The sequence below is a fragment of the Sprattus sprattus genome (genome assembly GCF_963457725.1).
Source record: "Sprattus sprattus genome assembly, chromosome: 10".
In the NCBI taxonomy this organism is placed as follows: Eukaryota; Metazoa; Chordata; class Actinopteri; order Clupeiformes; family Clupeidae; genus Sprattus; species Sprattus sprattus.
In genome coordinates, this window is record NC_137908.1 from 8767581 (window position 1) to 8787533 (window position 19953).

Here is a 19953-nt window from a genome sequence, read left to right on the forward strand (position 1 = left end):
CTTCTCAAAAGCGTGTCTCTCTCTCTTTGCCACAACACAGCTGCCCTGACACCCTGATACTCTTAGTAATCTGAGCCTCTCACCCGAACAAATAATGGACCTTTTTACTTCTCTCTCCCTCTCTTTCTGTCTCTCTCTCTCTCTCCCTCTCTTTCTTTCCTTTCTCCTCCCAGTCTCCTCGGCTGCCAGCGTTGGAAACTATCGCAGCCATCACCCGTCGGCAGGACTGGACGACTACGAGCTGCCCGTGTCCGTGCCCGTGCCCTCGCAGCAGTCCTTAGGAGGCTACGGCCCGGCCCACTACATCCAGCCGGCACACAACAGGTGAGGGGGCGGTGCTCAGGCCCACCTCATTCATTATCCAATTAGACGACTTTTCCCTTAATCCTGCTTAAGCAAAGGAGCCAAGCAGCCGCAGCAGCCTTATTAAGGGGAGCGGCCGAATAAGGACGGGGAAAAAAAAGTCAAGCTTTCCTGTTCTTTTAGCCCTGCTCATTTTAGCCACGTGCTAACCCCTCCCCTCCCCTTCCTCTTTGTGTCTTTGCTGGCACGGCTGACACGGCTCCTGTCTGTTAGCGACGTGTCCCCTGAGGTATTGCTAATGGCGTTTGATTGCAGCGCTGTAGCACGTGAGGAGGTTACTGTGGCCGCCTGCCCAGGCTCACGATGGCTCGCGGTGGCCGGACAGTAAACACTCTCTCTGCAGGTCATAAAGGAAGCTCTCTGCTTAGGAGCTTCCTGTGTGTGTGTAACCAAATCCCCACCCCCCAACGAAATCCCCGCTTTATGGCACCCACCTCTCCCACAGATACGGCTCCTGTCCGCCACGGTCGCCCTGCTCCTGGCCCGAGCACCACCACCGCCTGCCCCAGCACCTTCCTCCTGCCTCTTTCCCCGCTTGCCCTTCTTCTCACCTGTTCTCTCGTCCACCTTCCTCATCCTCCTCCTCCTCCTCCTCTTCTTCTATCCGGTACCGGGTGGAGCAGTCTGGCCCCCCAGCCCGGCAGATGGCCGGCTCCAGACCCGAGAGATATAATAAGTCCCCTCTTTGCTAAGTGTAGCCACACTAGTAAGTAAAGCCAGCGTGTGGTTTGGCTGGTGGTGTGCCTTCGGTGTGGCATGGCTGCCTGTGTGTGTTCTTGATTTTTGTTGCTTCATTCTGTTTCTTTTCTTTGGATGTTTTTGTTTTGATTGGATTTATCTAGTTTTTGTTCTTTCGAGTAAGCTGATACTGTCTTACCAAGGCTGAAGTCTCTGTGTGTGTGTGTGCTGTTGCTGCTGTTGTTGCCGTTATTGCTGCCACATTCACCATACGTTCTTGATACCAAGTCAAGTCGTCTGCCGTTGAAACTGCAAACGCATGATGTTCATGGCTTTTGTTGTGTGCCTGTTTGTCTGTGACAAAGTGCTTGCTTTGTGAGACGCAATCTCCATTAATCAGCAGTGGTCACATTTTTCTAATAGTGTATGAGTATACGTGTGTTTTTCGGTACACACACACACACACACACACACACACATATATAAATATATAAACACACGCATGGACACACACAAACAAGTTCATTAGTTGCTGTCTTATACTGAATAATTCTACTCCATACAGCATGATATCTACCAAATTACCCAACAGAACTACCCTACCCTACCTGGTTGTTCTACCCCGGTGTTGACCCTTCACTCCCCTTCTCATGTGCAGACATCCCCCAGAGGGTGTGAGGCGGAGCTCTGATAGGCTATGGCAAGCCCCAGCTCCATTAGACATGCATGGTGCAGTTGGCTTTGACCCTGAGCAGGAATATTACAGTGCCAGTCAAAGGCGTAGCACTGTGACGGTGAGACGCCATTAACCCCCCCCCCCACCCCCCCCAAGCAAGGCACAGTCTTGTCACTCGGGTGATAAATGAATCATTGACGTGGACTAAAACTGGGTTCAGCTCCTCTCTTTAACACGACTGGTGGTTCTCATGTACCCTGATCAAAACCTCTCACAGAACTGGTGGCGGTATGGTGATTCAGAGTGGTGGTGTTGGTGTTCAGGGAAAAAAGAAAATGTGACCCCTGTGTGTGCTGTGTGTGCTGTGTGTCTTGACTTGACTTGGACTGGAAAAAGATGGGTGTTTTCTGTGTGAACTCTTACAGAGGTGCAAACTTGTTTAAGCCTGTGTTGCATCAGTTATAGTGAAAACAAAGTTGATGGAAACTATTCCGAGATTTGTTTTTATTTTGGCTTAATTTAAAGCCATGCCAAGTGGTAAGAAGTTATTTTACTACTGGACAGTCAGAAACTGAGGGACCTCTGTTGACAACCCAGGCTTAAATTGTTTCTAATTTCACCTCAAAAACCTTGTTCTCCCATCTTGGCTGAATTGTTTTGCTTTTATTTATTTTTTTCTGAATTGATTTTGGATATGCATGCCTCTACACTCACTCATCCACATTGTTTCATTTTGTTTCAGGTCCTACACGGATGTGAACCAAATGGACGAACACACAGGCAGCCAAATGAACAGCAGTTTCGATTCTGAGGATCACGCACTTCACTGGCATGAGGACTCCAAACCTGGAACAATAGTATAAGGGAGCACCCTCACTAAGCACCTGCGCTGCCTGATCCACTCACTGGATTCTTCCACGTGCCTTCAGAATGAACTGCTTCTGTCTTCCTTCCTATAGGCAAAGGGCTCCCAAAGATTCAAAAAGCAACAGCCTCAAAGGAATGTTACCAGATAAGAACCTGAAACTATGTGCGATCAACCAGTTTTTTTTTGTTGTTGTTGTTGCGAGATGTAGCCTCTTCAAAGAAAAAGAAGTAAAGCTGAACTCCCCATGGTGCGATCTGCGTGTTCCAGGATGAACTGTCCATTTTTTTTTGGGGTGGTGTTTGCGTGATAATGGCACTTGCATACTTTTTTTGTGTGTGTGGACTTTTTGCACTTGCACAAGGCTGCTGTGACCTGTTGGGTTTATCTGTTGGATGTTATTACCAGGATAAGAACCGCATCGTGACCACACAATAAGCCCCAGAGCAGCCCACATTTATTAGGGAAGGATTTTCTAAGTCATTGTAACAATTAACGTTGTAAATGAAGGATTTAACACAACTGGACTTTGGATTCTAAAGTGGTGCTGCTGTCTTGCAGTCATCTCTCCACCTGAAGAACAAATCGGATCATACAAGATCATACCCGTTTACCCTGGATGTCCTGAGCTACTGAACACAAATCATCTCAGTCCTTTTCTTGGAAGAAAAACTTGTTGACACTGCTCGAAGCCATGCATGAGGCAGTTTGTTCAAAGCGCCTCCCCCTCATGAACTCATCATCCATGGTGGGGCTCCATCTGGCCCAAGTGGCAGCCTGACTGCGACTACTCACAATACTGGAGGTACTGAACACCCCCCTCAGTAGAATCTGTACAGTCGACCGTCGCTTTAGTATTCATACTCCCATTTTCAGTGTTTGTGACCTTTGGCAACTCGTAGTCTTACAGAGTCCAGTCTTTAAGTATGAATCACCGGGCCTGCATTTCTATTGGTTTTGAAGTGACTTAACCATCTTCTTAATTAGTACCATCTCAACGATCATGTTCACTGTAATGGTAATATTACACATAGTAATGCAGGCCCCCCCCCCCACCACCACCAAACACTTTGAGAATGCCTACTGTCGCCCATGCTGGAATCCATGGTCTGGTGCTCTTTTATTTTCCTCCTACCTAACAGGGGAAATGTGTATGTATATGTTGATAATGTAAAAAGAATTTACTACTTTTGCCTCTTTTTTTGTTTTGTTTTTTTTTTAGATTTTTTTAAGAATGTGTTTTAAGAAGCATGTAATATATAGCTATCAAATTTGTTAAGCTGGTTCTTAGTAATTTGTATCATTTGAGATGCATTTGAATAAAAACAAAGACTCACCAAGAAACGTATGTGCATTGCCTCTATTTTAAAGCAACGCAACAAACCATATGTTTGCATTTAGAATATTAGCAAAAGGTTTTTAGTGTAATACTGGCTTAATGCCAACGGAGAATTCCAGTAAAACCTCCACTCTAATTGTGGAAAATGGGTCCGGTGAGCAGCACGCCCTAAAGGGATTGTTATATACTCAGTCTGATGTGGTGATCATGGCCTTAATCCCAAACTTTAGGGATGTATATTCAAAGAATCCTGGGTGGTGACTTATGCTCAACCCAAGATTTTCATTAAATCCATTTAATTAAGCAGCTGAATTAATGTCCACTGAGCCATTGTAATTACTTAATGGACTTTTGCCTCCAAGGTAGTTCAATACTGTAGTGCTTTTCCCCCCCCTTTTAAAAAAATAATATCCTTAAGAAATAATTGTTTTCAGCAATAAAACTGGAAATATCTCACTGGTGATCACAAACATGTGGTGGTGTTTTGGGAAAAAAGGTCCCTAGAAAGGGCTTAGTTTGGTTAAAAGCTTAGACTTGTGAGAAAGCTATGAATCATGTTTCCCATAGGGTCAGTTAGCGCTCTGGAATCATGGAATGCTGCACATGGTCATGGCTGTATCAGCTAATAAAGACTGTTTGGATTTGTTTGTTATAACTGCTAGTATATGCATCATTTCTTAACAGGAAGTGTACTTAATTACGGAGTGGACTGCTGTGTAAATGCAGTTAACCCGAAGGCAGTGCAGTCGACACTTTGAAGTGCCTTGAAGTATTTGAGTTTGCAGCATACTCAACCCTCTCTCATGCACACAGGACTGTGTGGTCAAACAGGTTTCCCCCTCCTCCCCCCCCCTTCTGAGTGCACTAAAAAACTAGAATAACCAGAAAGCATCTGATGAAGAGACCCACCCTTTCTAGTGACTGTCTCTCGTCTCGTCTCCTCTAAATAAACAAGAGCATGTCAGGGATTAGGCCGTGTCTCCTGTGTGTTTGTGTGAGAGGTGTGTATCTTTCTGTGTGTCTGTGTGTTCAAGTGAATGCATCACTGTCTAGTGAAATTGTCTCTGTCCATCACGCATGCTTCTTTTCTTTTGTTCACCCTCGGGCACAGGCCCAACACTCGGCCCCTTCTTTTCATTTACTGTCCTCTCTTGTCCTCCCCTTGAGGCCGAGAGGCAGGAGGAACTGGGCTGGGCTGGGTTGGGAGGCCCCTTCTGAGAGTGAAGGCACTGCAGCTGCGGTGACCTCTGACCTCTGGGGGGTGGGGGTGCTCCGGTCGTCCAGGTCTCCTTGAGTATGGGGGAAGATGTTTGGCCGGCTGGCTGCAGCTGTCCCTCCTCGTCTCTCCCCGGCCCTACGCCACACTGCTGCTGCAAACACCAGCTGCGCGCACCCCATTACCCACGCCACCCCACTCACATAAAAGACAATGAGCTTTTTTTTTCCCCCCACCGCTTCCTCCAGCTCCAAACCTCCTCACCTCACTCCAGCAGTCATCCACCTTGAACGCTGAGTGCAGTTTAGTGCAGAGTGAGTTCGGATGGAAGCAGAGCTACCCCATCAAGCCCGGGTCAAAGCTCTCATGACTCATGGGGGTAATATGGGGGTTTCAACAATGGTGCAATCGCCACACTCCCCTGCACCGGGCACTTCTAACACCAGGAGGTGGGAAATGTATTATAAGAGGCTGGCTCACCTGCACTTGAAGGGCAGAGACGATGAGGTCATTTAACCTTTATGGGCCAGGGGGGGGAACAGTAGCTCCAGGGAAGAGTAGTTCTGCTTGGATGAAAGACCTCTCATGAGAGACAGAGTCTGGATAATGACAATGTGAATCTAACTATAATAACTCAAAGGGACTGAGAAGGACACTGAAGTTAGCCCAAAGCCTGTGAGGCAACCAGAGTTTACTGTAATTGGCTATGATGATTAAATGCACATTGTTGAAGTGATGCATCAATACTGACGATTTTGTTTGCAAATTACTCTTCAGGCCTATTTGCTCTTGCAAAACACTGAGCAAGAGACAGATGTTCCCCTTCAACATCACACACGTGAGAAGCAAAGTCAATATTTCAGAATTTGCAAGCCCGAGCTTGTACTCTAGCTGTACTCACTGACATTTAGTTTTCTAATAAATATCCAACTTCAAAACGGTAAAATTCTTGTTAGTGCTTGCAATCGCTGGAGCTGTGAATATTTTTGTAGTTGCTCAAACAGCTGTATGTGCTCCACAAGGAACCTTTCTATTATTTCTTTGCCAAGTCTAACCCCAAAGACCCCTCACAGCCACCCCCCCCCCCCCCCCCCCCCCCAAAGAAGTCCCTCACAACAGAGAGAAGGTTACAAGAAGAGCCTCAGAAACCTTTTAAGATAGATCAGAAACTCTGTCACGTGCTAAACCCACACGTGTTCTATGGGCAAAACACCAAAGGAACGTCTGCTGAGAGGCCTGTAGATCTTCTACAGTGGCCTGTTAAAGAGGTCCATCTAACAGCTGCAGGGGAGAGGGCACAAGAGCCTCTGTGTACGACCAGAGACTTGATCCTGAGTGGAGCCGGCGAGGCAGCAGCAGCAGCGACGACGGTGGCGACAGAGAGCCTGGCTCATGTGTGCTCCCTCCCACCCCGTTGCACAAGACCAGAGTCTGGGAGGTGAAGACCCCGGAGGGGAAAGTACAGTAGAGGTAACGAATAAATCATGTTTTCACACGACCGCCAGAGCACAAACAAAAGGCACAGAGTGCTGCACCTGAGTTAGCTCAGCGTGGCCCCTCCACTTCACCCCCCCCCCCACTCCTTATCCTGTTTCCCTAGGCAACAGTACAAACAGACTGAGCAAAGTTAACCTTTCCAAAGAGAGCACAACTTTTGGCCTAACAACAGTCACACAAACTAAACAGACCAGAGGTCCTCATACTCACCTACACATTACACACCTCTTTTGTCCGACACACACACACACACACACACACAGGTTCCACACTGACTTTTTGTAGCCGTTTATGAGTGGTAAAGAGCTGACTCATCGATCCTGAGCAGCAGATTCCATCAGTGAAACAGCAGATAAATCTGCTAAGGCGCAGCACAGCACAGAGCTCAAATCCACTCTATAATCTTCTCCAGGCCATTGATTAGGCACAGGCTGAGCGCAGAAGCAAAGGAACCCTATCAATCACTGTGACGGTGCTGTCAAGATAAAAACACATTTGAGAGGCCGGATACTCATGGAGAGAGGCGAGCAGAATGAATATGTGCTCTTTTGAACATGGACCATTTGTTAAATATCACAACTAAATCTCACTTTGATCCATTTAAAGGCCTTTGGCTCTTTATTTGAAAAGATTGCATAGATTTACATTGAGTTATTTGTTGTTCATTATTAAACACACAATAGTCAGTCAAACAAATTTTGAAATCAATGATTAAACAAAAACATTCAAACTTTTTTTTTTTTCAATGACCCTGCCTTTTCAACTTAATGTATCCATTTGGTAAATATTTATACTGTATTTCTTGATACAAATACACTTGTAAGTACAGTCACGGAGTCTTACTAATAAACTGTATAAAACAACTGAAAAACTAACTTGAGACCCGCATCACAGCTGTCCTTTCTTACTGTGACAACCTATCAATTGCATTGTACATTTGTGGCTTTTAAAGCCAAGTGACCTGAACAAAAAAAATGTTGTATCTTACTTCTGATTGCACATTGGTACAAAGGACACTGCAAATTCAACATTTTGGAAAGGAAGAATTCACTTTGCATTTCCTGTTATTGTAGCCCAGCCACAGAAGGATTGTGTGTTTAGTTCTGAGAATGTCCTGACAGGGCTATGGAGTCAAACATTGCTCCTGAAGACTGCATGACAGCTAGCACTAGGTTTTTTAACTGGTGTGCCCAGCATCGAAACTACGTTGGATTTACAAACAATGCAATCCCTCACATTCAGTGAACCGTATTCAAAAAAGACACATCATTGACTCTACCTGGAGTAGAGTTCAGTATTCTAGTATCATTCAGTTCTAACAAACTGTGTGTATCTCTATCTGTTATGTGTGTATGTGTGTGTGTGTGTGTGTGTGTGTGTGTGTGTGTATACCATAAATATAAATCTAATAAATTCACATTCTTTTTCAGTCATTCAGTTTCTTCCTCATTTCATTCTCCAGGAAGTCCTGAATCCTGTTTATGCTCTCTTCCTGTTGACCCAGTGCTTCCAGTATGATGCCCATTGGAGACTTCTTTAGCCCCACCACCTCCATCTTATTCTCCAGCTTGTTCTTCATGTTGCGCAGGCGCAGCGAAGCATGGGCGAAGACCACTGTGGTTCAAAACACACAAAGCATAAAAACACACGCACATCACGAGTCCAATGTTTTAACCTGGTACTCTTTGTGAACTTCAGGCACATCTGAACCGATTCCTGGGATTGTTTCACCTGTACATTAAATAAGCAAGCACACAAGGGTAATCTCACGATACCTCATGGGACACTAAGAGTAAGTTAGACGCAAAATGCGAAAGAGCTCACAAAACCTTCTCAAGCACAGCAGACTCACACAGAAGGGGGAAGGAGATTCCGAAGATGAATACCATAACTCCTCCAAAGAGAGACATGAGGAAATAGCTTGCCAGCATCACCACAAACACAAACAGGGTGGGGTTCTGCCTCTTGAAGCTCTTGATCATGGCCTTGTTCTCCGCACCCCATACCGAGCCCATGAAGACCAGCGTGACCACAGTTCCCCCAAGCATCATGTCAAGAGGATTCGTTAACCTATAAATATCACACAGCAAATCACAAATATAAATGATAATACACATTTAAATGAAAGACACAACACATTGCTGGCAATATGCCAGCTTGTAAACATGATCAAAATACTGTGTCACTAGTGCCTCCCTGTGGCTACATACTGAACTTATTTTTTTAAGCCTTTTAACAATACATCTCATTTGTAGATTTGCTTAGTTGTAAAAGGAAACAAATCTAATTGCAAGTTTAATATGAAGATTTTTAAATACTTGTTTTAAGTTTTAAAGAATAAAAAGGTGTAATGAAACATTCCATTTTCCTTCCACCTAAATGCTTTTAAAAATCTTGTGTCAGTTTCGCATGCATAAACTTTGTTATAAATGTAACTGTAGTTTCTACAGCCCACAGACCAAAACCAAAATAAACCATAACTAATTAGGGGGACTAATACTAACACTAAACCGGACACTAAAAAGAGACTTTACTAACTGCCACTGAACTGAAAAGGCTGATGAAGATGCACAGTAATGAGCAGCTGTTTTAACTGGGGAAGTTCCTGACCTCCTCATCCCCCTTCAGCTGCTGATGTTTTGGCTTATGGAGAGCTGCTGCCCCCAGCAACCATGTGTCATCATTGTGAATTAGCCAGACGATGACTATATTTAGAAAAATGGCCTCTGCATGTCCACTGAGTGAGCTTCCTCAGTACGACTAATCCTCAGATGTGCAGGACTGTTGGTTTTCCATTCCCCTATTATTAGATGAAAATGCTCAACACCATCATGGCTATTAATACTGTATTGTTTGTGTTACACCTGGAAACCCCTCAAATGTGTAAGCCTTTGGAGCTTTTTTATTTATAACTTCAATATTTCAGTGAGTGTGTCCAGATTAAACATATCCAATCCAAATGTTCTTTAGTTCTTACTTGCCCTGTTGTGGGCTATGGTGAGTCTAGCCTCGGCAGACTGTATCTGAGGCAGTCCAGTAGCCAAGTGAGAGAGCAAATGATCCTTTCGAATGTGGTGCAATCTTTTATCATAAGGCAAACAGCTCACCACCACCATGTAAGAAGCAGTGTTTCACAACCGACCTGGTGAATCAATTCAGCAGGATTGTGGTAGTATAGTAAACACATCTTTTAAATGCACAGATGCACTGCTGAATGTGGCGCAAACTCCACACACTGGCCTGACCCTATACTCTGACCTGACGCGTGATGCCCGATAGCTGTGATGCTATCGACACATTCTGGATAAGAGTGTACTGCATAATCTATGATTAGAATCAATTGACCGTCTAGACATTATAGTAACGTGACAATTCACTAAGTAAGTCAACCCTCCTGAAACGGCTTTATTTGTCTATCTACTTTAACGTTATGCAAGAAAGTAAAGGCTTTTGTTTTGAAAATGCATCTCTGTAAACTTACCCCACAAGCAGGAAAACAGCGATTGCCATTGCCAGATAATTTGTTTGGTAGTAAAGAAGATTACTAACAACTCTGTTGTTCCATTTCGCCAGGTCGCGCACATCGGGTTTGGCGAACCTTTCGGACCCAGGGAAAAAGTCATCCCAGGTTCTAAGTGGTGCTATCTCTACTTTAGCCATTTGGCTACTGTAGAAGTAGATGACCGATGACAGCTTGTTGTGCCTTCAGCTACAGTTCCTGGTCGGTTGTCTCGCGATGTTTTGTGAATAAACGTGAAAATGATGGTGAGTAGTAGGCTAGATAGATGCACAACGGTGCAAACCCATGCCACCGTTGTGAGCGACTTCCATCGCTTTGAGTGGGCGTGGTGTAGCGTGTGGAAATAGCATACAGTCCAACTGTCAAAGACGACACCAAATAATCTCATTGGCTGCTGCCGGGAAATATCGCTCCTCATTTGCATAAGTTTCAACATGTTCGAATTTTCAACGGACGCGTCGCTCAGATCGCTAATTTACGTCACAATGGATTGGCTCCCATTGAAATGCATTGGGTTTAGAGATCGCGTCGCTCACAACGGTGGCATGGGTTTGCAAGCCTTGTAATGGAGTAGCTGTGCACACTTTGCCTAAGGCTTGTCCCGAAAAGTGGGCAAGTAACAATGGGCAAGTGTTAATAAGTAACAAGTTTATGCTTACGTTGACAGAAGAACACGCCTGAATTTTCGTTTGGGTTAAATGGCTTAGATAAGCTATGTTGATAATGGTGATTGGTTCACTTAGTTATAGGCCTTGACCACATAAATAAAATCACGGAGATGAACTAGTCTTAAAGGCACCCAGTGCAACTTTCGAGGCTTAAAAATAAACATTCAATTTCTAGTCTTTTTTACACAAAGTAAGTTTCAATAACTCCATACCATTACATATCGACATTTAAGGAGCAAAGATGAGACGTCGTTGTGTGGTGAGAACTGATAGAAAATCGATAACAACAACAATCGCCACCATTTGTTCCCCAAATCTTTATTTATTGGTGCCACCAATAAATAAAGCAGGATTCCAGTCAATGGAAAAATGGCCTCTCCCCACCAGCGATTGTTGTTGTTTACGATTTTCTATCAGTTCTCACCACTCAACGACGTCTCATCTTTGCTCCTTGAATGTCGATATGTAATGGTATGGTATGATAACTTACTACGTGTAAAAAAGACTAGACTTGTTGTTATCGATTTTCTATCAGTTCTCACCACACAACGACGTCTCATCTTTGCTGCTTGAATGTCGGTATGTAATGGTATGGAGTTATTGAAACTTACTACGTGTAAAAAAAGACTAGAAATTGAATGTTTATTTTTAAGCCTCGAAAGTTGCACTGGGTGCCTTTAAATATGTTTGTAATAAATAACTTTTGACATTACATATTGATACATAAGAGGGGCGCTATTCCCAACGTCTATTCCTTGGATTGTGTGTCCTCCAGCGTCCATTCCTCCGGACCTGTGTTTGTGTTGGTTATCTAGATTTATAACAAGTTACCAACATTAACTTACTCATGGGAAAAAATGCATTGCGTACAATCTTAATGTTTTTTTTTCCTTTTATTAACGACTCGCTTTATTAACAATCTGAATAACATCACACTGCCATTTCATCTGAGATAGCAAGAGAAGAATAGAATAGTGTAGTGTACCGCTTTAATGACGTAAAATGGCGCATGCGCAACTCACATATACGTTTTGCACATCATCTGTCAGCGACAGCCTTCAGCATGTCAGTAAAGTGAATTCGTACCATTACCAAAATACCAAAATACATGAAGTTTGTATGACCCTGAAGAGACTTATAATTTCGCATTTGTAAGCAATAGTCTGGGGCAGGTAGCTGTTCAGACTAGCTCGCTGGCTCAAAATTTGTATCAACTCAACGTCACAAATAAACTCTACCAAACGAAGGATTTAATAGTGTCGTAGATGAAGGCCTTTCTTCGTATTATTTACATGGGCTAACAAATGTGGGGACGAATATTTTTGAGCCCCGCTATTGGAGTACGTGTTTTGAGTCGAAGACCACTTTTCATCATGCAGTTGAAAACAAAGGATTTTCAGTCACTATTTACAGATGGACTGAATGGTATTGCAGGTAAGTTTTTTCTCTGTCTGTCGTTTGACTCATGTATATGAGTGGAAGTGCTTGCTAATGGTGCATTGGTTATGTGTGCATTATGGGCTAGCATTTCAACAGGAGTCGATCTGCACGTACGCTTTTGACATTTTGTTTACGTCGTAAAGACCATACATGGACTCCTATTCTTACATTTCTGATTCAGACCACCTTTCTTTCGTAACACGTATTAATTATAACAACACAACTTATAACACTAGCAGTAATACAAAGTGGTATACGTTTGCACTTCAAGGTCTGTTTGAGAAGAACCAGTTTGAGTTGAGGATCGCTGGAGGAGCAGTGCGAGATCTTCTCTCTGGGAAGCGACCGGAGGATGTGGACTTTGCCACCACCGCCACCCCAGAGCAGATGAAGAAAATGTTCCAAGCTGCAGGAATACGTATGATCAATAACAAAGGCGAGACGCATGGCACCATCACAGCCAGAGTAGGTCACAGTCAGCAGGCTTTGGAACACAGTATAATCAGCCTACTGAAGAGAGTGAAAGTTTCCAACATGTATTGCTCTTAAATCTGTATAGATTTGCGAGTGTGCGTGTGTGTGTGTGTGATTATTAAATGTTTGTTTGGATTGTGCTTTTGTGCAGCTGCACAATGAGAACTTTGAGGTGACCACCCTGCGTGTGGATGTTCAGACGGACGGACGTCATGCAGATGTGGAGTTCACCACAGACTGGCAGGTGGATGCTGAGCGCAGAGACCTCACCATCAACTCTATGTTTTTAGGTGAGCTACCCAGTCTCTTCCTATTCCTTCCTCCCTGAGTGAGAGTGTATAACAAAGCATCAAATATCATATTTATATCAGCCAGATGCATATGACAATCTTCTAATTGTGACTTTGGTTAGGACTGGATGGCACACTGTATGACTACTTCAGTGGATATGAGGACCTCCAAAACCGGAAAGTACGATTTGTTGGCAGTGCTTCCCTCAGGATACAGGAGGACTACTTGCGGATTTTGCGATATTTCAGGTACATAGACACCTGCCGCGTGATATCGTGATATATTTGACAGTATATGTATTTATCAGCAATCTATATTAAGATTTTCTGTGTGTATTTCTCTGTCCATTGACCTTCCTCTCTCTCTCCACATCACTGCGGAGCTTAGGTTCTATGGCAGGGTGGCTTCTGAGCCAGGAGAGCATGATCCCGAGACCCTTGAAGCCATCAGGGACAACGCCCGTGGCCTGGCATCCATATCTGGAGAGCGTATCTGGGTAGAGCTGAAGAAGATGATGACAGGAAATCACGCTGCGCACTTAGTAGCACTCCTCTATGAGCTGGAGCTGGCACAGTACATGGGTGAGGCTGGCGAGCTGCGACACATCTGGTTGAAGGCTTGCCTATACTTTCAGATAGCAGTTCAGATAGAAAACATAAATTTGTTGTACGGTAGTTTAAGAGTAGTCCTCAAGATGATCGATGTTGATGTTCTTTTCAATGGGTACTTTTAACTGTTGATTTAAAAAAAAAAAAAAAAAGTCATATGACATTCCCTGAGTAGCACACAGTTAGGTTTACATTTACATTTCTGTTTGGATGGTCTTTGGAAATAGACACTGATTTTGCATCGTTTCAGTGAAGACATTAACACCTTCTTTTGGAAGGTCACACATTTACAATGGCCCAAAGCTTCCTTTCCTCTGTGCAGCCTATTCTTTTCTGCTTCCTATATGCATTTTCTTTTTCTTTTTTTTGCTGTGACACATCTGGTTGAAGGATTGCCTATACTTTCAGATAGCAGTTCAGATAGAAAACATATATTTGTTGTAAGGAAGTTTAAGAGTAGTCGATGTTGATGTTCTTTTCAATGGGTACTTTTAACTATTGATTTAAAAAAAAAATAACAGTCATATGACATTCCCATTGTGAGTAACAGACAGTTAGGTTTACATTTACATTTCTGTAAAGCTGTTCCACACATCAGAAAAGAAAATGGAATTAGTTTGATGTCCTAAAAACACTTCTCAAAGAAATAAAAGGTTGTGTCCAAAACGTTAATCTCCTGTTATGTGTCTTTTTCTAGGTTTGCCACCAGAGGGCAATGTTGAGGAGATGAAACGAGTATGGCACTGTGCTCAAAGCTTGTCTCCAAAGCCTATGACTCTTCTCTCAGCGTTGTTGCGCAGCATGGACGACGTGGACAAGCTGGACCTGCGGCTCCGGATCTCCAAAGAGGAGAAGACCTTGGGCCTCTTCCTGGTCAAACACAGGCGGGACCTTGTCAAGGGTCAAGATGACGATAACCATCTCAGGCCTTACACAGATTGTATCATTGACGTAAGCAGAAACAATGTTTGTTTACACAGATTTCATCATTGATGTAAGCAGAAGCCGTGTTTGGCAGTTTAGTTTGAAATAGTTGACTGTTTTCATTCAGCTCCGACTTCCTGTTAAAGTAAATAGGAAGCAGTGTTTGTATGTCCAGGGACCATTTACTATTACCTACCCTTAGTGTAAATAATATTTTAGTCTGTTTTTTCTTCCTGTGGGTATTCATATAAAGTAAATTACATTGTGGTAGAATTTGTTTTAAATGAACTGGAAAGGTGAACTGGTGATTTTGCAGTCACTGAGAACCAAACAAATGCAGTTCTTTGGAAAGTTTATTTATTTGTTCTCGAAAAAGCTATGTAGTTGAGATTCCCCGCTGTGGTGGCGGTGAGAGCCCAAATACTTGTAGTCTCAATTGTTAACTGCATGTGCTGAGTGAAGACTGTTTGTTAATACATTTGCGCCTCCAGATGTGTATTCTTTGTTGAGGGGACACATTTTATGCGTGGAGTGAAAAAATACTAGTATTTCTAACAGCACCTTATAATGGTTTATGTTTCGGTCTGCAGAGCCGGGAGGTGGATATTCAGAATAAAGTCTGCGAGCTGCTCAAGTACCAGGGTGAGGAGAAACTACTTGCTGAGATGACAAGCTGGTCCATCCCACGCTTCCCCGTCAGTGGGCATGACCTGAGGAAGATGGGCATCACGTCCGGCAAGGAGATTGGCACCACCTTGCAGGGCCTACGTGACACGTGGAAGAAGAGTCGCTACCAGATGGACAAAGAGGAGCTCCTCAGTACACTCAACTAGTCCTGAAAACGGGATTTGTGGGATGGGGAGAGCTAAGGAGCTGGCTGGTTTCGGAGCACCAACCCTAACCCTAACCCTATCCCATACACACTCACACACACACACACACACACACACCCCGAATCCACAAGTTACTTTAAAAAAGAAAAAAAGACATTTTTGTTGGAATTTCGTTGGTGTGCTGTCAACTAGTGCTGTGTGGATTATGAATATGAGTCATAAGGCAAACTGCAGCTGTGGTATTTAAAATTTGCATGGATAATTTGAGTTTGTTATTTTGAAAGGCCATGGATACTGGAAAGAAGGTGGCTATTACAGCTGATTTGCATCCCTTGTGGATAGACTGGATCATTTTGTGTTGTCTGTGTTCTGGAGTGATTGGAGTGAACTTATTGATAAGGTACAGGCCATTGAAAATCATTTGGCATTGTTCAGATATTCTTCATATCCATCATTGGAAGTTCTGTGGTACCAGTCCTATGTACTCTTTTTTCCCCAATAAACAATTACCACTCAAATGTGTCCACTGCTGTCCACAGTAGAGGCACCTTTTTTGTCAGAGTGATTTCTAAGTTTGTCTGGTGCCTTACAATAACATAGGTTTGACTTTAAGTTGTGTGTGAGGTAACTTATTAGAATTGAGGGATGGATCAGTGCAGAAAGCCTGCTCTAGAATGGGCAACATGTGGCAGCGACCTGGGGCAAAAGTTCTCTTCTCATCACGAAATGAAACAAAAGCATTTAGCCAAGAGAACTGTACAGTGGCTTCAGGATTCAGTCCTCATTTGAATTCCGTAGAGCATCTTTGACAAGACTTGAACCTGGGGGTTCACAAATTCTCTCCATCAGCTTTGACTGAGCTTAAGGGGCTGCTCCTGGAAGACTGGGAGAACCTGCCCACATCGGTATATTCAAAGCAAGTAGAGGCTTCAGCAGGGAGGTTTTTCTAGCTGTGACAGCTGCCAAAATTTCTAAAATGAAGAAAGGTGACTCAATGTCTATGCAGACACCTTTTTAGTGTGCTTAATACATTTACAAAATAACAAATATTATTTATAGTTATGGGTTAAGCCTTAAAAGGTACACAAAACATTGAAAAAGTTCTCAGTGCTGTGTATAGGAGGACTGTTTTCTGTAGTAGCATGGACAGATTATGAAAAATGGGCCCCTGGGCCTGGACATGTAAAAGCCCCCCTTTGCGCGCACTTGCGCGTGCCCGCAAAAATTGTGCGCTCGCAAAACATTACTTAAATGTAATGACATTGTTTTTCAGCAGCACAATAACTAAATCCACCTGTACCTGAACAGGATTTACAAAGCACATACACATTTTCTAACTCAGCGCAGGTACACTCAATTAAAGGCAACAGCAAATTGGCAAAATACACCTCTTTCAACCAAAAATAAGAGACACATAACAACTACTTCATGCACGCTCCGGCTTGGGGGCCCCCCAGCTCATGGGGCCCAGTAGGCCCGTACGGTAATCCCTCCCTGTGTATAAGAAGCATTGTTCTGCTATCTACAGTATGTTACGCACATGGTATAACTTGTTGTGCTCACCTGTTTTGGAACACCTGTAATGAATTGTATGCATTGAACATCTTTGTTTTTACCTCAATAAAGTGGCATTAGTTAAACCTTTTTTCTGTGTCAACAAATGAAATGGAAATCTAATTTGTGTTCGATATCATGTTGTATATTTTGAACAGCTTTGGTTGTGCAGTTTCTATTGTTGTTGAGATAAGTTGTACTACATGTAACTTACCCCACAATTATTATGCATGTCTATTGACATTGTTCCCCTATAATTCTTGAATGCATTTGTTTGCATCTCTCAGGGTCTCTAAGTTTGCACCTTCCACAGGTTGACTCATCCTTCCAACTACAGTGACGTTTCCCATCTCATCTTGGAGGGAAGGTAATGCAATGCCGTGGTGCTGAAGGAAAGCTCCTCCCCCTGGGATAAAAGCCCAACATGCGCAACTTTTTATTCACACTCCACCGTTCAGAAGGTCGCAAACATTTTCCTTACAGAATTTTGAAATATTTGACCATGTTGACAATTTTTGTTGTTTTGGCGCGTTGGAGTCTACTGAAAACGACTGAGAATGTTGAGTAAATAGGTTCCGTCACACTGGCTTCTCGGTCATCATAAAGAGTAAAAAAGAAAAAATGTTTCCCTTCACGTCAAATGTAACTAATTTCAGTTTAACACCGGAAACTAACGCTGATAACCCGCGAGATGAAAGTCTGGCGCGAGTTGAAATAGCGATCCTCAGCATCATCTTTTTCTGCGCTGCAGCGCTGAACTTTGGGCTCCTGTTGGTTCTCTGGAGGAGAAGAAAACAGATATCTCGAATGCGCGTATTCGTCTTTCATTTGTGCCTGGCGGACCTTGTCGTCACTTTTTTTCAGGTGTGCCCTCAATTAATATGGGATGTAACCGACAGATTCAGCGGTCCTGACGTGTTATGCCGGGTGGTGAAGTACCTCCAGGTGGTTGGCATGTTCGCCTCTACTTACATGATCGTGGTTATGACCATTGACCGCTATCAAGCCATCTGCAATCCCATGGTCACTTTCCAGCGACGCCGTGCGCGATGGAACATCCCTGTTTGCATCGCATGGGGCATCTCGTTTGTCGGCAGCCTCCCCCAAATCTTCATCTTTTCTAAAGTTGAGATTGCCCCTGGGGTTTTCGAGTGCTGGGCGAACTTCATATCGCCTTGGGGGCTGAAGACATACGTAACCTGGACAACTCTAGTCATCTTCGTGTTGCCCATACTGACTGTCATCGTGTGCCAGGTGCGCATTTGTAGAGCAATTCAAATAAACCTCCACATGAAGACGCACCAGGATGAGAAGGACGCTATCAAGCAACCACTGCCGTCCAGAGCAAGCAGTATCGCCGGGGTCTCTAAAGCAAGGATTAAAACAGTGAAAATGACTATAGTGATAGTGCTTGCCTACATTATCTGCTGGTCTCCATTCTTTACCGTTCAGCTGTGGTCAGTTTGGGATGAAGACGCACCAACTGAAAGTAAGGAATATACTGATACAGCTGTCGTGTTTGTGAGGGTATTCATTTCTCTAAGTATTTGTAGTGAATGTGATCGTTTACATTTTTGCCTTTAAATAATGAAGTTATTAATTTAGTTATTAAGTGTAGATGCTCCTGAAATCGAAGATTCCTCACGATGCACTGTTTAATTTCCAGGTGCGGTATTTACCATCCTCATGTTGTTGTCCAGTCTGAACAGCTGTGCCAACCCTTGCATCTACCTCCTCTTCAGTGGGAAGTTTCCAAAAAGCATCATGCCACTTCTGTGTATGGAAGACGGCAGGGTTAAGGACTCTATCCCAGATGAGGCAACAGTGGTCAGCTCACTGTACATGAGCCTAAAGAGTATATCGGAAACCAGGTGAGCCGGTCTGATGTCGGTCCATGTCTAGGAGCATCATTACTTCGAACAAGTACGAACAGACTATACATACTGCCTTGGAAAAACAGTTGCAAGGTTTTTTTCCCCTGTAAAACGCACTCTCCGTGATCTGTTTGAGTAGGGAATTGCTGTAAATACTACTGACAAGTTAAAGTCTTAAAATTAAATATGTTTTCCATTGTGCGTATCGACAGTGCGTCAAGTAACCCATATTTGTATGCTTGTTATGAAGGCTAGTCTTTCCAATGCTAAGGCTTGTGCATGGCAACCTGTGAACTTATCAATGAATGTGAGTGAATAGTGGCGATAAAAAGCGCGCTAAATGACTTGTGTATCAATCATTTTACGAGGCAGACACATTTGTGTGAAGATTTTCACAGTCAACAGTAATATGATAGAATAACTTACTCGAACTGTGTCATTATTGAAACAATCGTTGGCGCATAATTTTGCTCTTACTGTGTTCAATAAAGAGTCAACAATTTCCCCGTGTTCGTCTTCACTCACCGTCATAACGAAATCTATTATTTATAACGACACATTTCGAATTCATAGTGTGTCCCAAATGACAGACACACACTGAGAATTCAATGAACAATAATTTCATCAAGATATCCAGAACATTTACTGTTATGACAGGACCAAAACTTTGAAAATAAAGCACTAAAGTCGTGCTGAATGATGACAAGATTAGACAGTTCTTCAATGAATATGAACCATTATCTCTCAGATGACTGCAGGACACTAGTGTGTCTTTTATTCAGTCAGCCTTGAAAACGCAAGAAAGGCTGAGGATGCTTCTACACACTTAAATGAAAAAGGCATAGAGAGGAGAGCAAAGGCACATAATGCCACTTGTTAGAAGGAGGGTGGGAAGTGCAGGATCTATACTTTAGAATTCGCTTACCATAATCATCCCTTTATGTCAGACGTGTTTGGCTCTGGCTGTGACCTTTCTCAAATGGAGGGAGAATAATCACTATTCCTGGCTCCAAACAGCCACCTGACAGGCACGACACTTATTCTGTCCCCTTAGCCAGTAGGCTCCCATAGGCAGTTCCTATGCATGGATAATCCTGCAATGCTCCCTATCAAGATGCACATGAAGGAGTCTT

General features: G+C 43.4%; 4 protein-coding genes across 5 annotated transcripts in view; 3 read left to right on the forward strand and 1 right to left on the reverse strand.

Annotated features, from left to right (window-relative positions):
- The window catches only part of frmd4ba (FERM domain containing 4Ba), a gene marked incomplete at its 5' end in the record, with an annotated part of 30175 nt that extends 26380 nt beyond the window's left edge, over positions 1-3795 (forward strand). The window contains 2 exons of the mRNA XM_080846434.1: positions 174-324; positions 2460-3795. Of these exons, the coding sequence (XP_080702560.1) occupies positions 174-324; positions 2460-2580 (272 nt within the window). The 3' untranslated portion in view covers positions 2581-3795. The remainder of the gene's footprint in view (positions 1-173; positions 325-2459) is intronic.
- A 3541-nt stretch (positions 3796-7336) lies between these two features.
- On the reverse strand, positions 7337-10348 carry arl6ip5a (ADP-ribosylation factor-like 6 interacting protein 5a). Its single transcript, XM_080846440.1, has 3 exons — positions 10116-10348; positions 8487-8704; positions 7337-8248 (listed from the first exon to the last, which is right to left on the reverse strand). The coding sequence occupies exons 1-3, from the start codon at positions 10292-10294 to the stop codon at positions 8061-8063; spliced, it is 585 nt and encodes a 194-aa protein (XP_080702566.1). The 5' UTR covers positions 10295-10348; the 3' UTR covers positions 7337-8060.
- Positions 10349-11897: 1549 nt separating this feature from the next.
- On the forward strand, positions 11898-15854 carry trnt1 (tRNA nucleotidyl transferase, CCA-adding, 1). Of its 2 annotated transcripts, none has more exons than XM_080846437.1 (7): positions 11898-12256; positions 12534-12727; positions 12888-13026; positions 13149-13275; positions 13415-13608; positions 14333-14586; positions 15150-15854. In XM_080846437.1, exons 1-7 carry the CDS (start codon positions 12127-12129, stop codon positions 15390-15392), a joined length of 1281 nt encoding a protein of 426 aa, XP_080702563.1. In that variant the 5' UTR covers positions 11898-12126; the 3' UTR covers positions 15393-15854. The 2 variants fall into 2 exon arrangements, with proteins under 2 accessions (XP_080702563.1, XP_080702564.1); XM_080846438.1 differs by having other exon boundaries at positions 12936-13026.
- A 1713-nt stretch (positions 15855-17567) lies between these two features.
- Positions 17568-18821, forward strand: avpr2b.1 (arginine vasopressin receptor 2b, tandem duplicate, 1; the record flags this gene model as incomplete). Its single annotated transcript, XM_080846439.1, has 2 exons — positions 17568-18435; positions 18613-18821. The coding sequence occupies 2 exons, from the start codon at positions 17568-17570 to the stop codon at positions 18819-18821; spliced, it is 1077 nt and encodes a 358-aa protein (XP_080702565.1).
- Positions 18822-19953: the final 1132 nt, after the last annotated feature.

Excerpts from the sequence above, each read along its gene's own strand:
- arl6ip5a (XM_080846440.1), bottom strand. The coding sequence starts at position 10,294 with ATGGCTAAAGTAGAGATAGCACCACTTAGAACCTGGGATGACTTTTTC. Across the intron at positions 8,705-10,115 it reads GCTGTTTTCCTGCTTGTGGG|GTTAACGAATCCTCTTGACA; the intron begins GTAAGTTTACAG and ends TGATATTTATAG. Across the intron at positions 8,249-8,486 it reads AATCTCCTTCCCCCTTCTGT|TGGTCTTCGCCCATGCTTCG; the intron begins GTGAGTCTGCTG and ends TTTGAACCACAG.
- trnt1 (XM_080846437.1), top strand. The coding sequence starts at position 12,127 with ATGTGGGGACGAATATTTTTGAGCCCCGCTATTGGAGTACGTGTTTTG. Across the intron at positions 12,257-12,533 it reads TGGACTGAATGGTATTGCAG|GTCTGTTTGAGAAGAACCAG; the intron begins GTAAGTTTTTTC and ends TTGCACTTCAAG. Across the intron at positions 13,276-13,414 it reads CGGATTTTGCGATATTTCAG|GTTCTATGGCAGGGTGGCTT; the intron begins GTACATAGACAC and ends TGCGGAGCTTAG.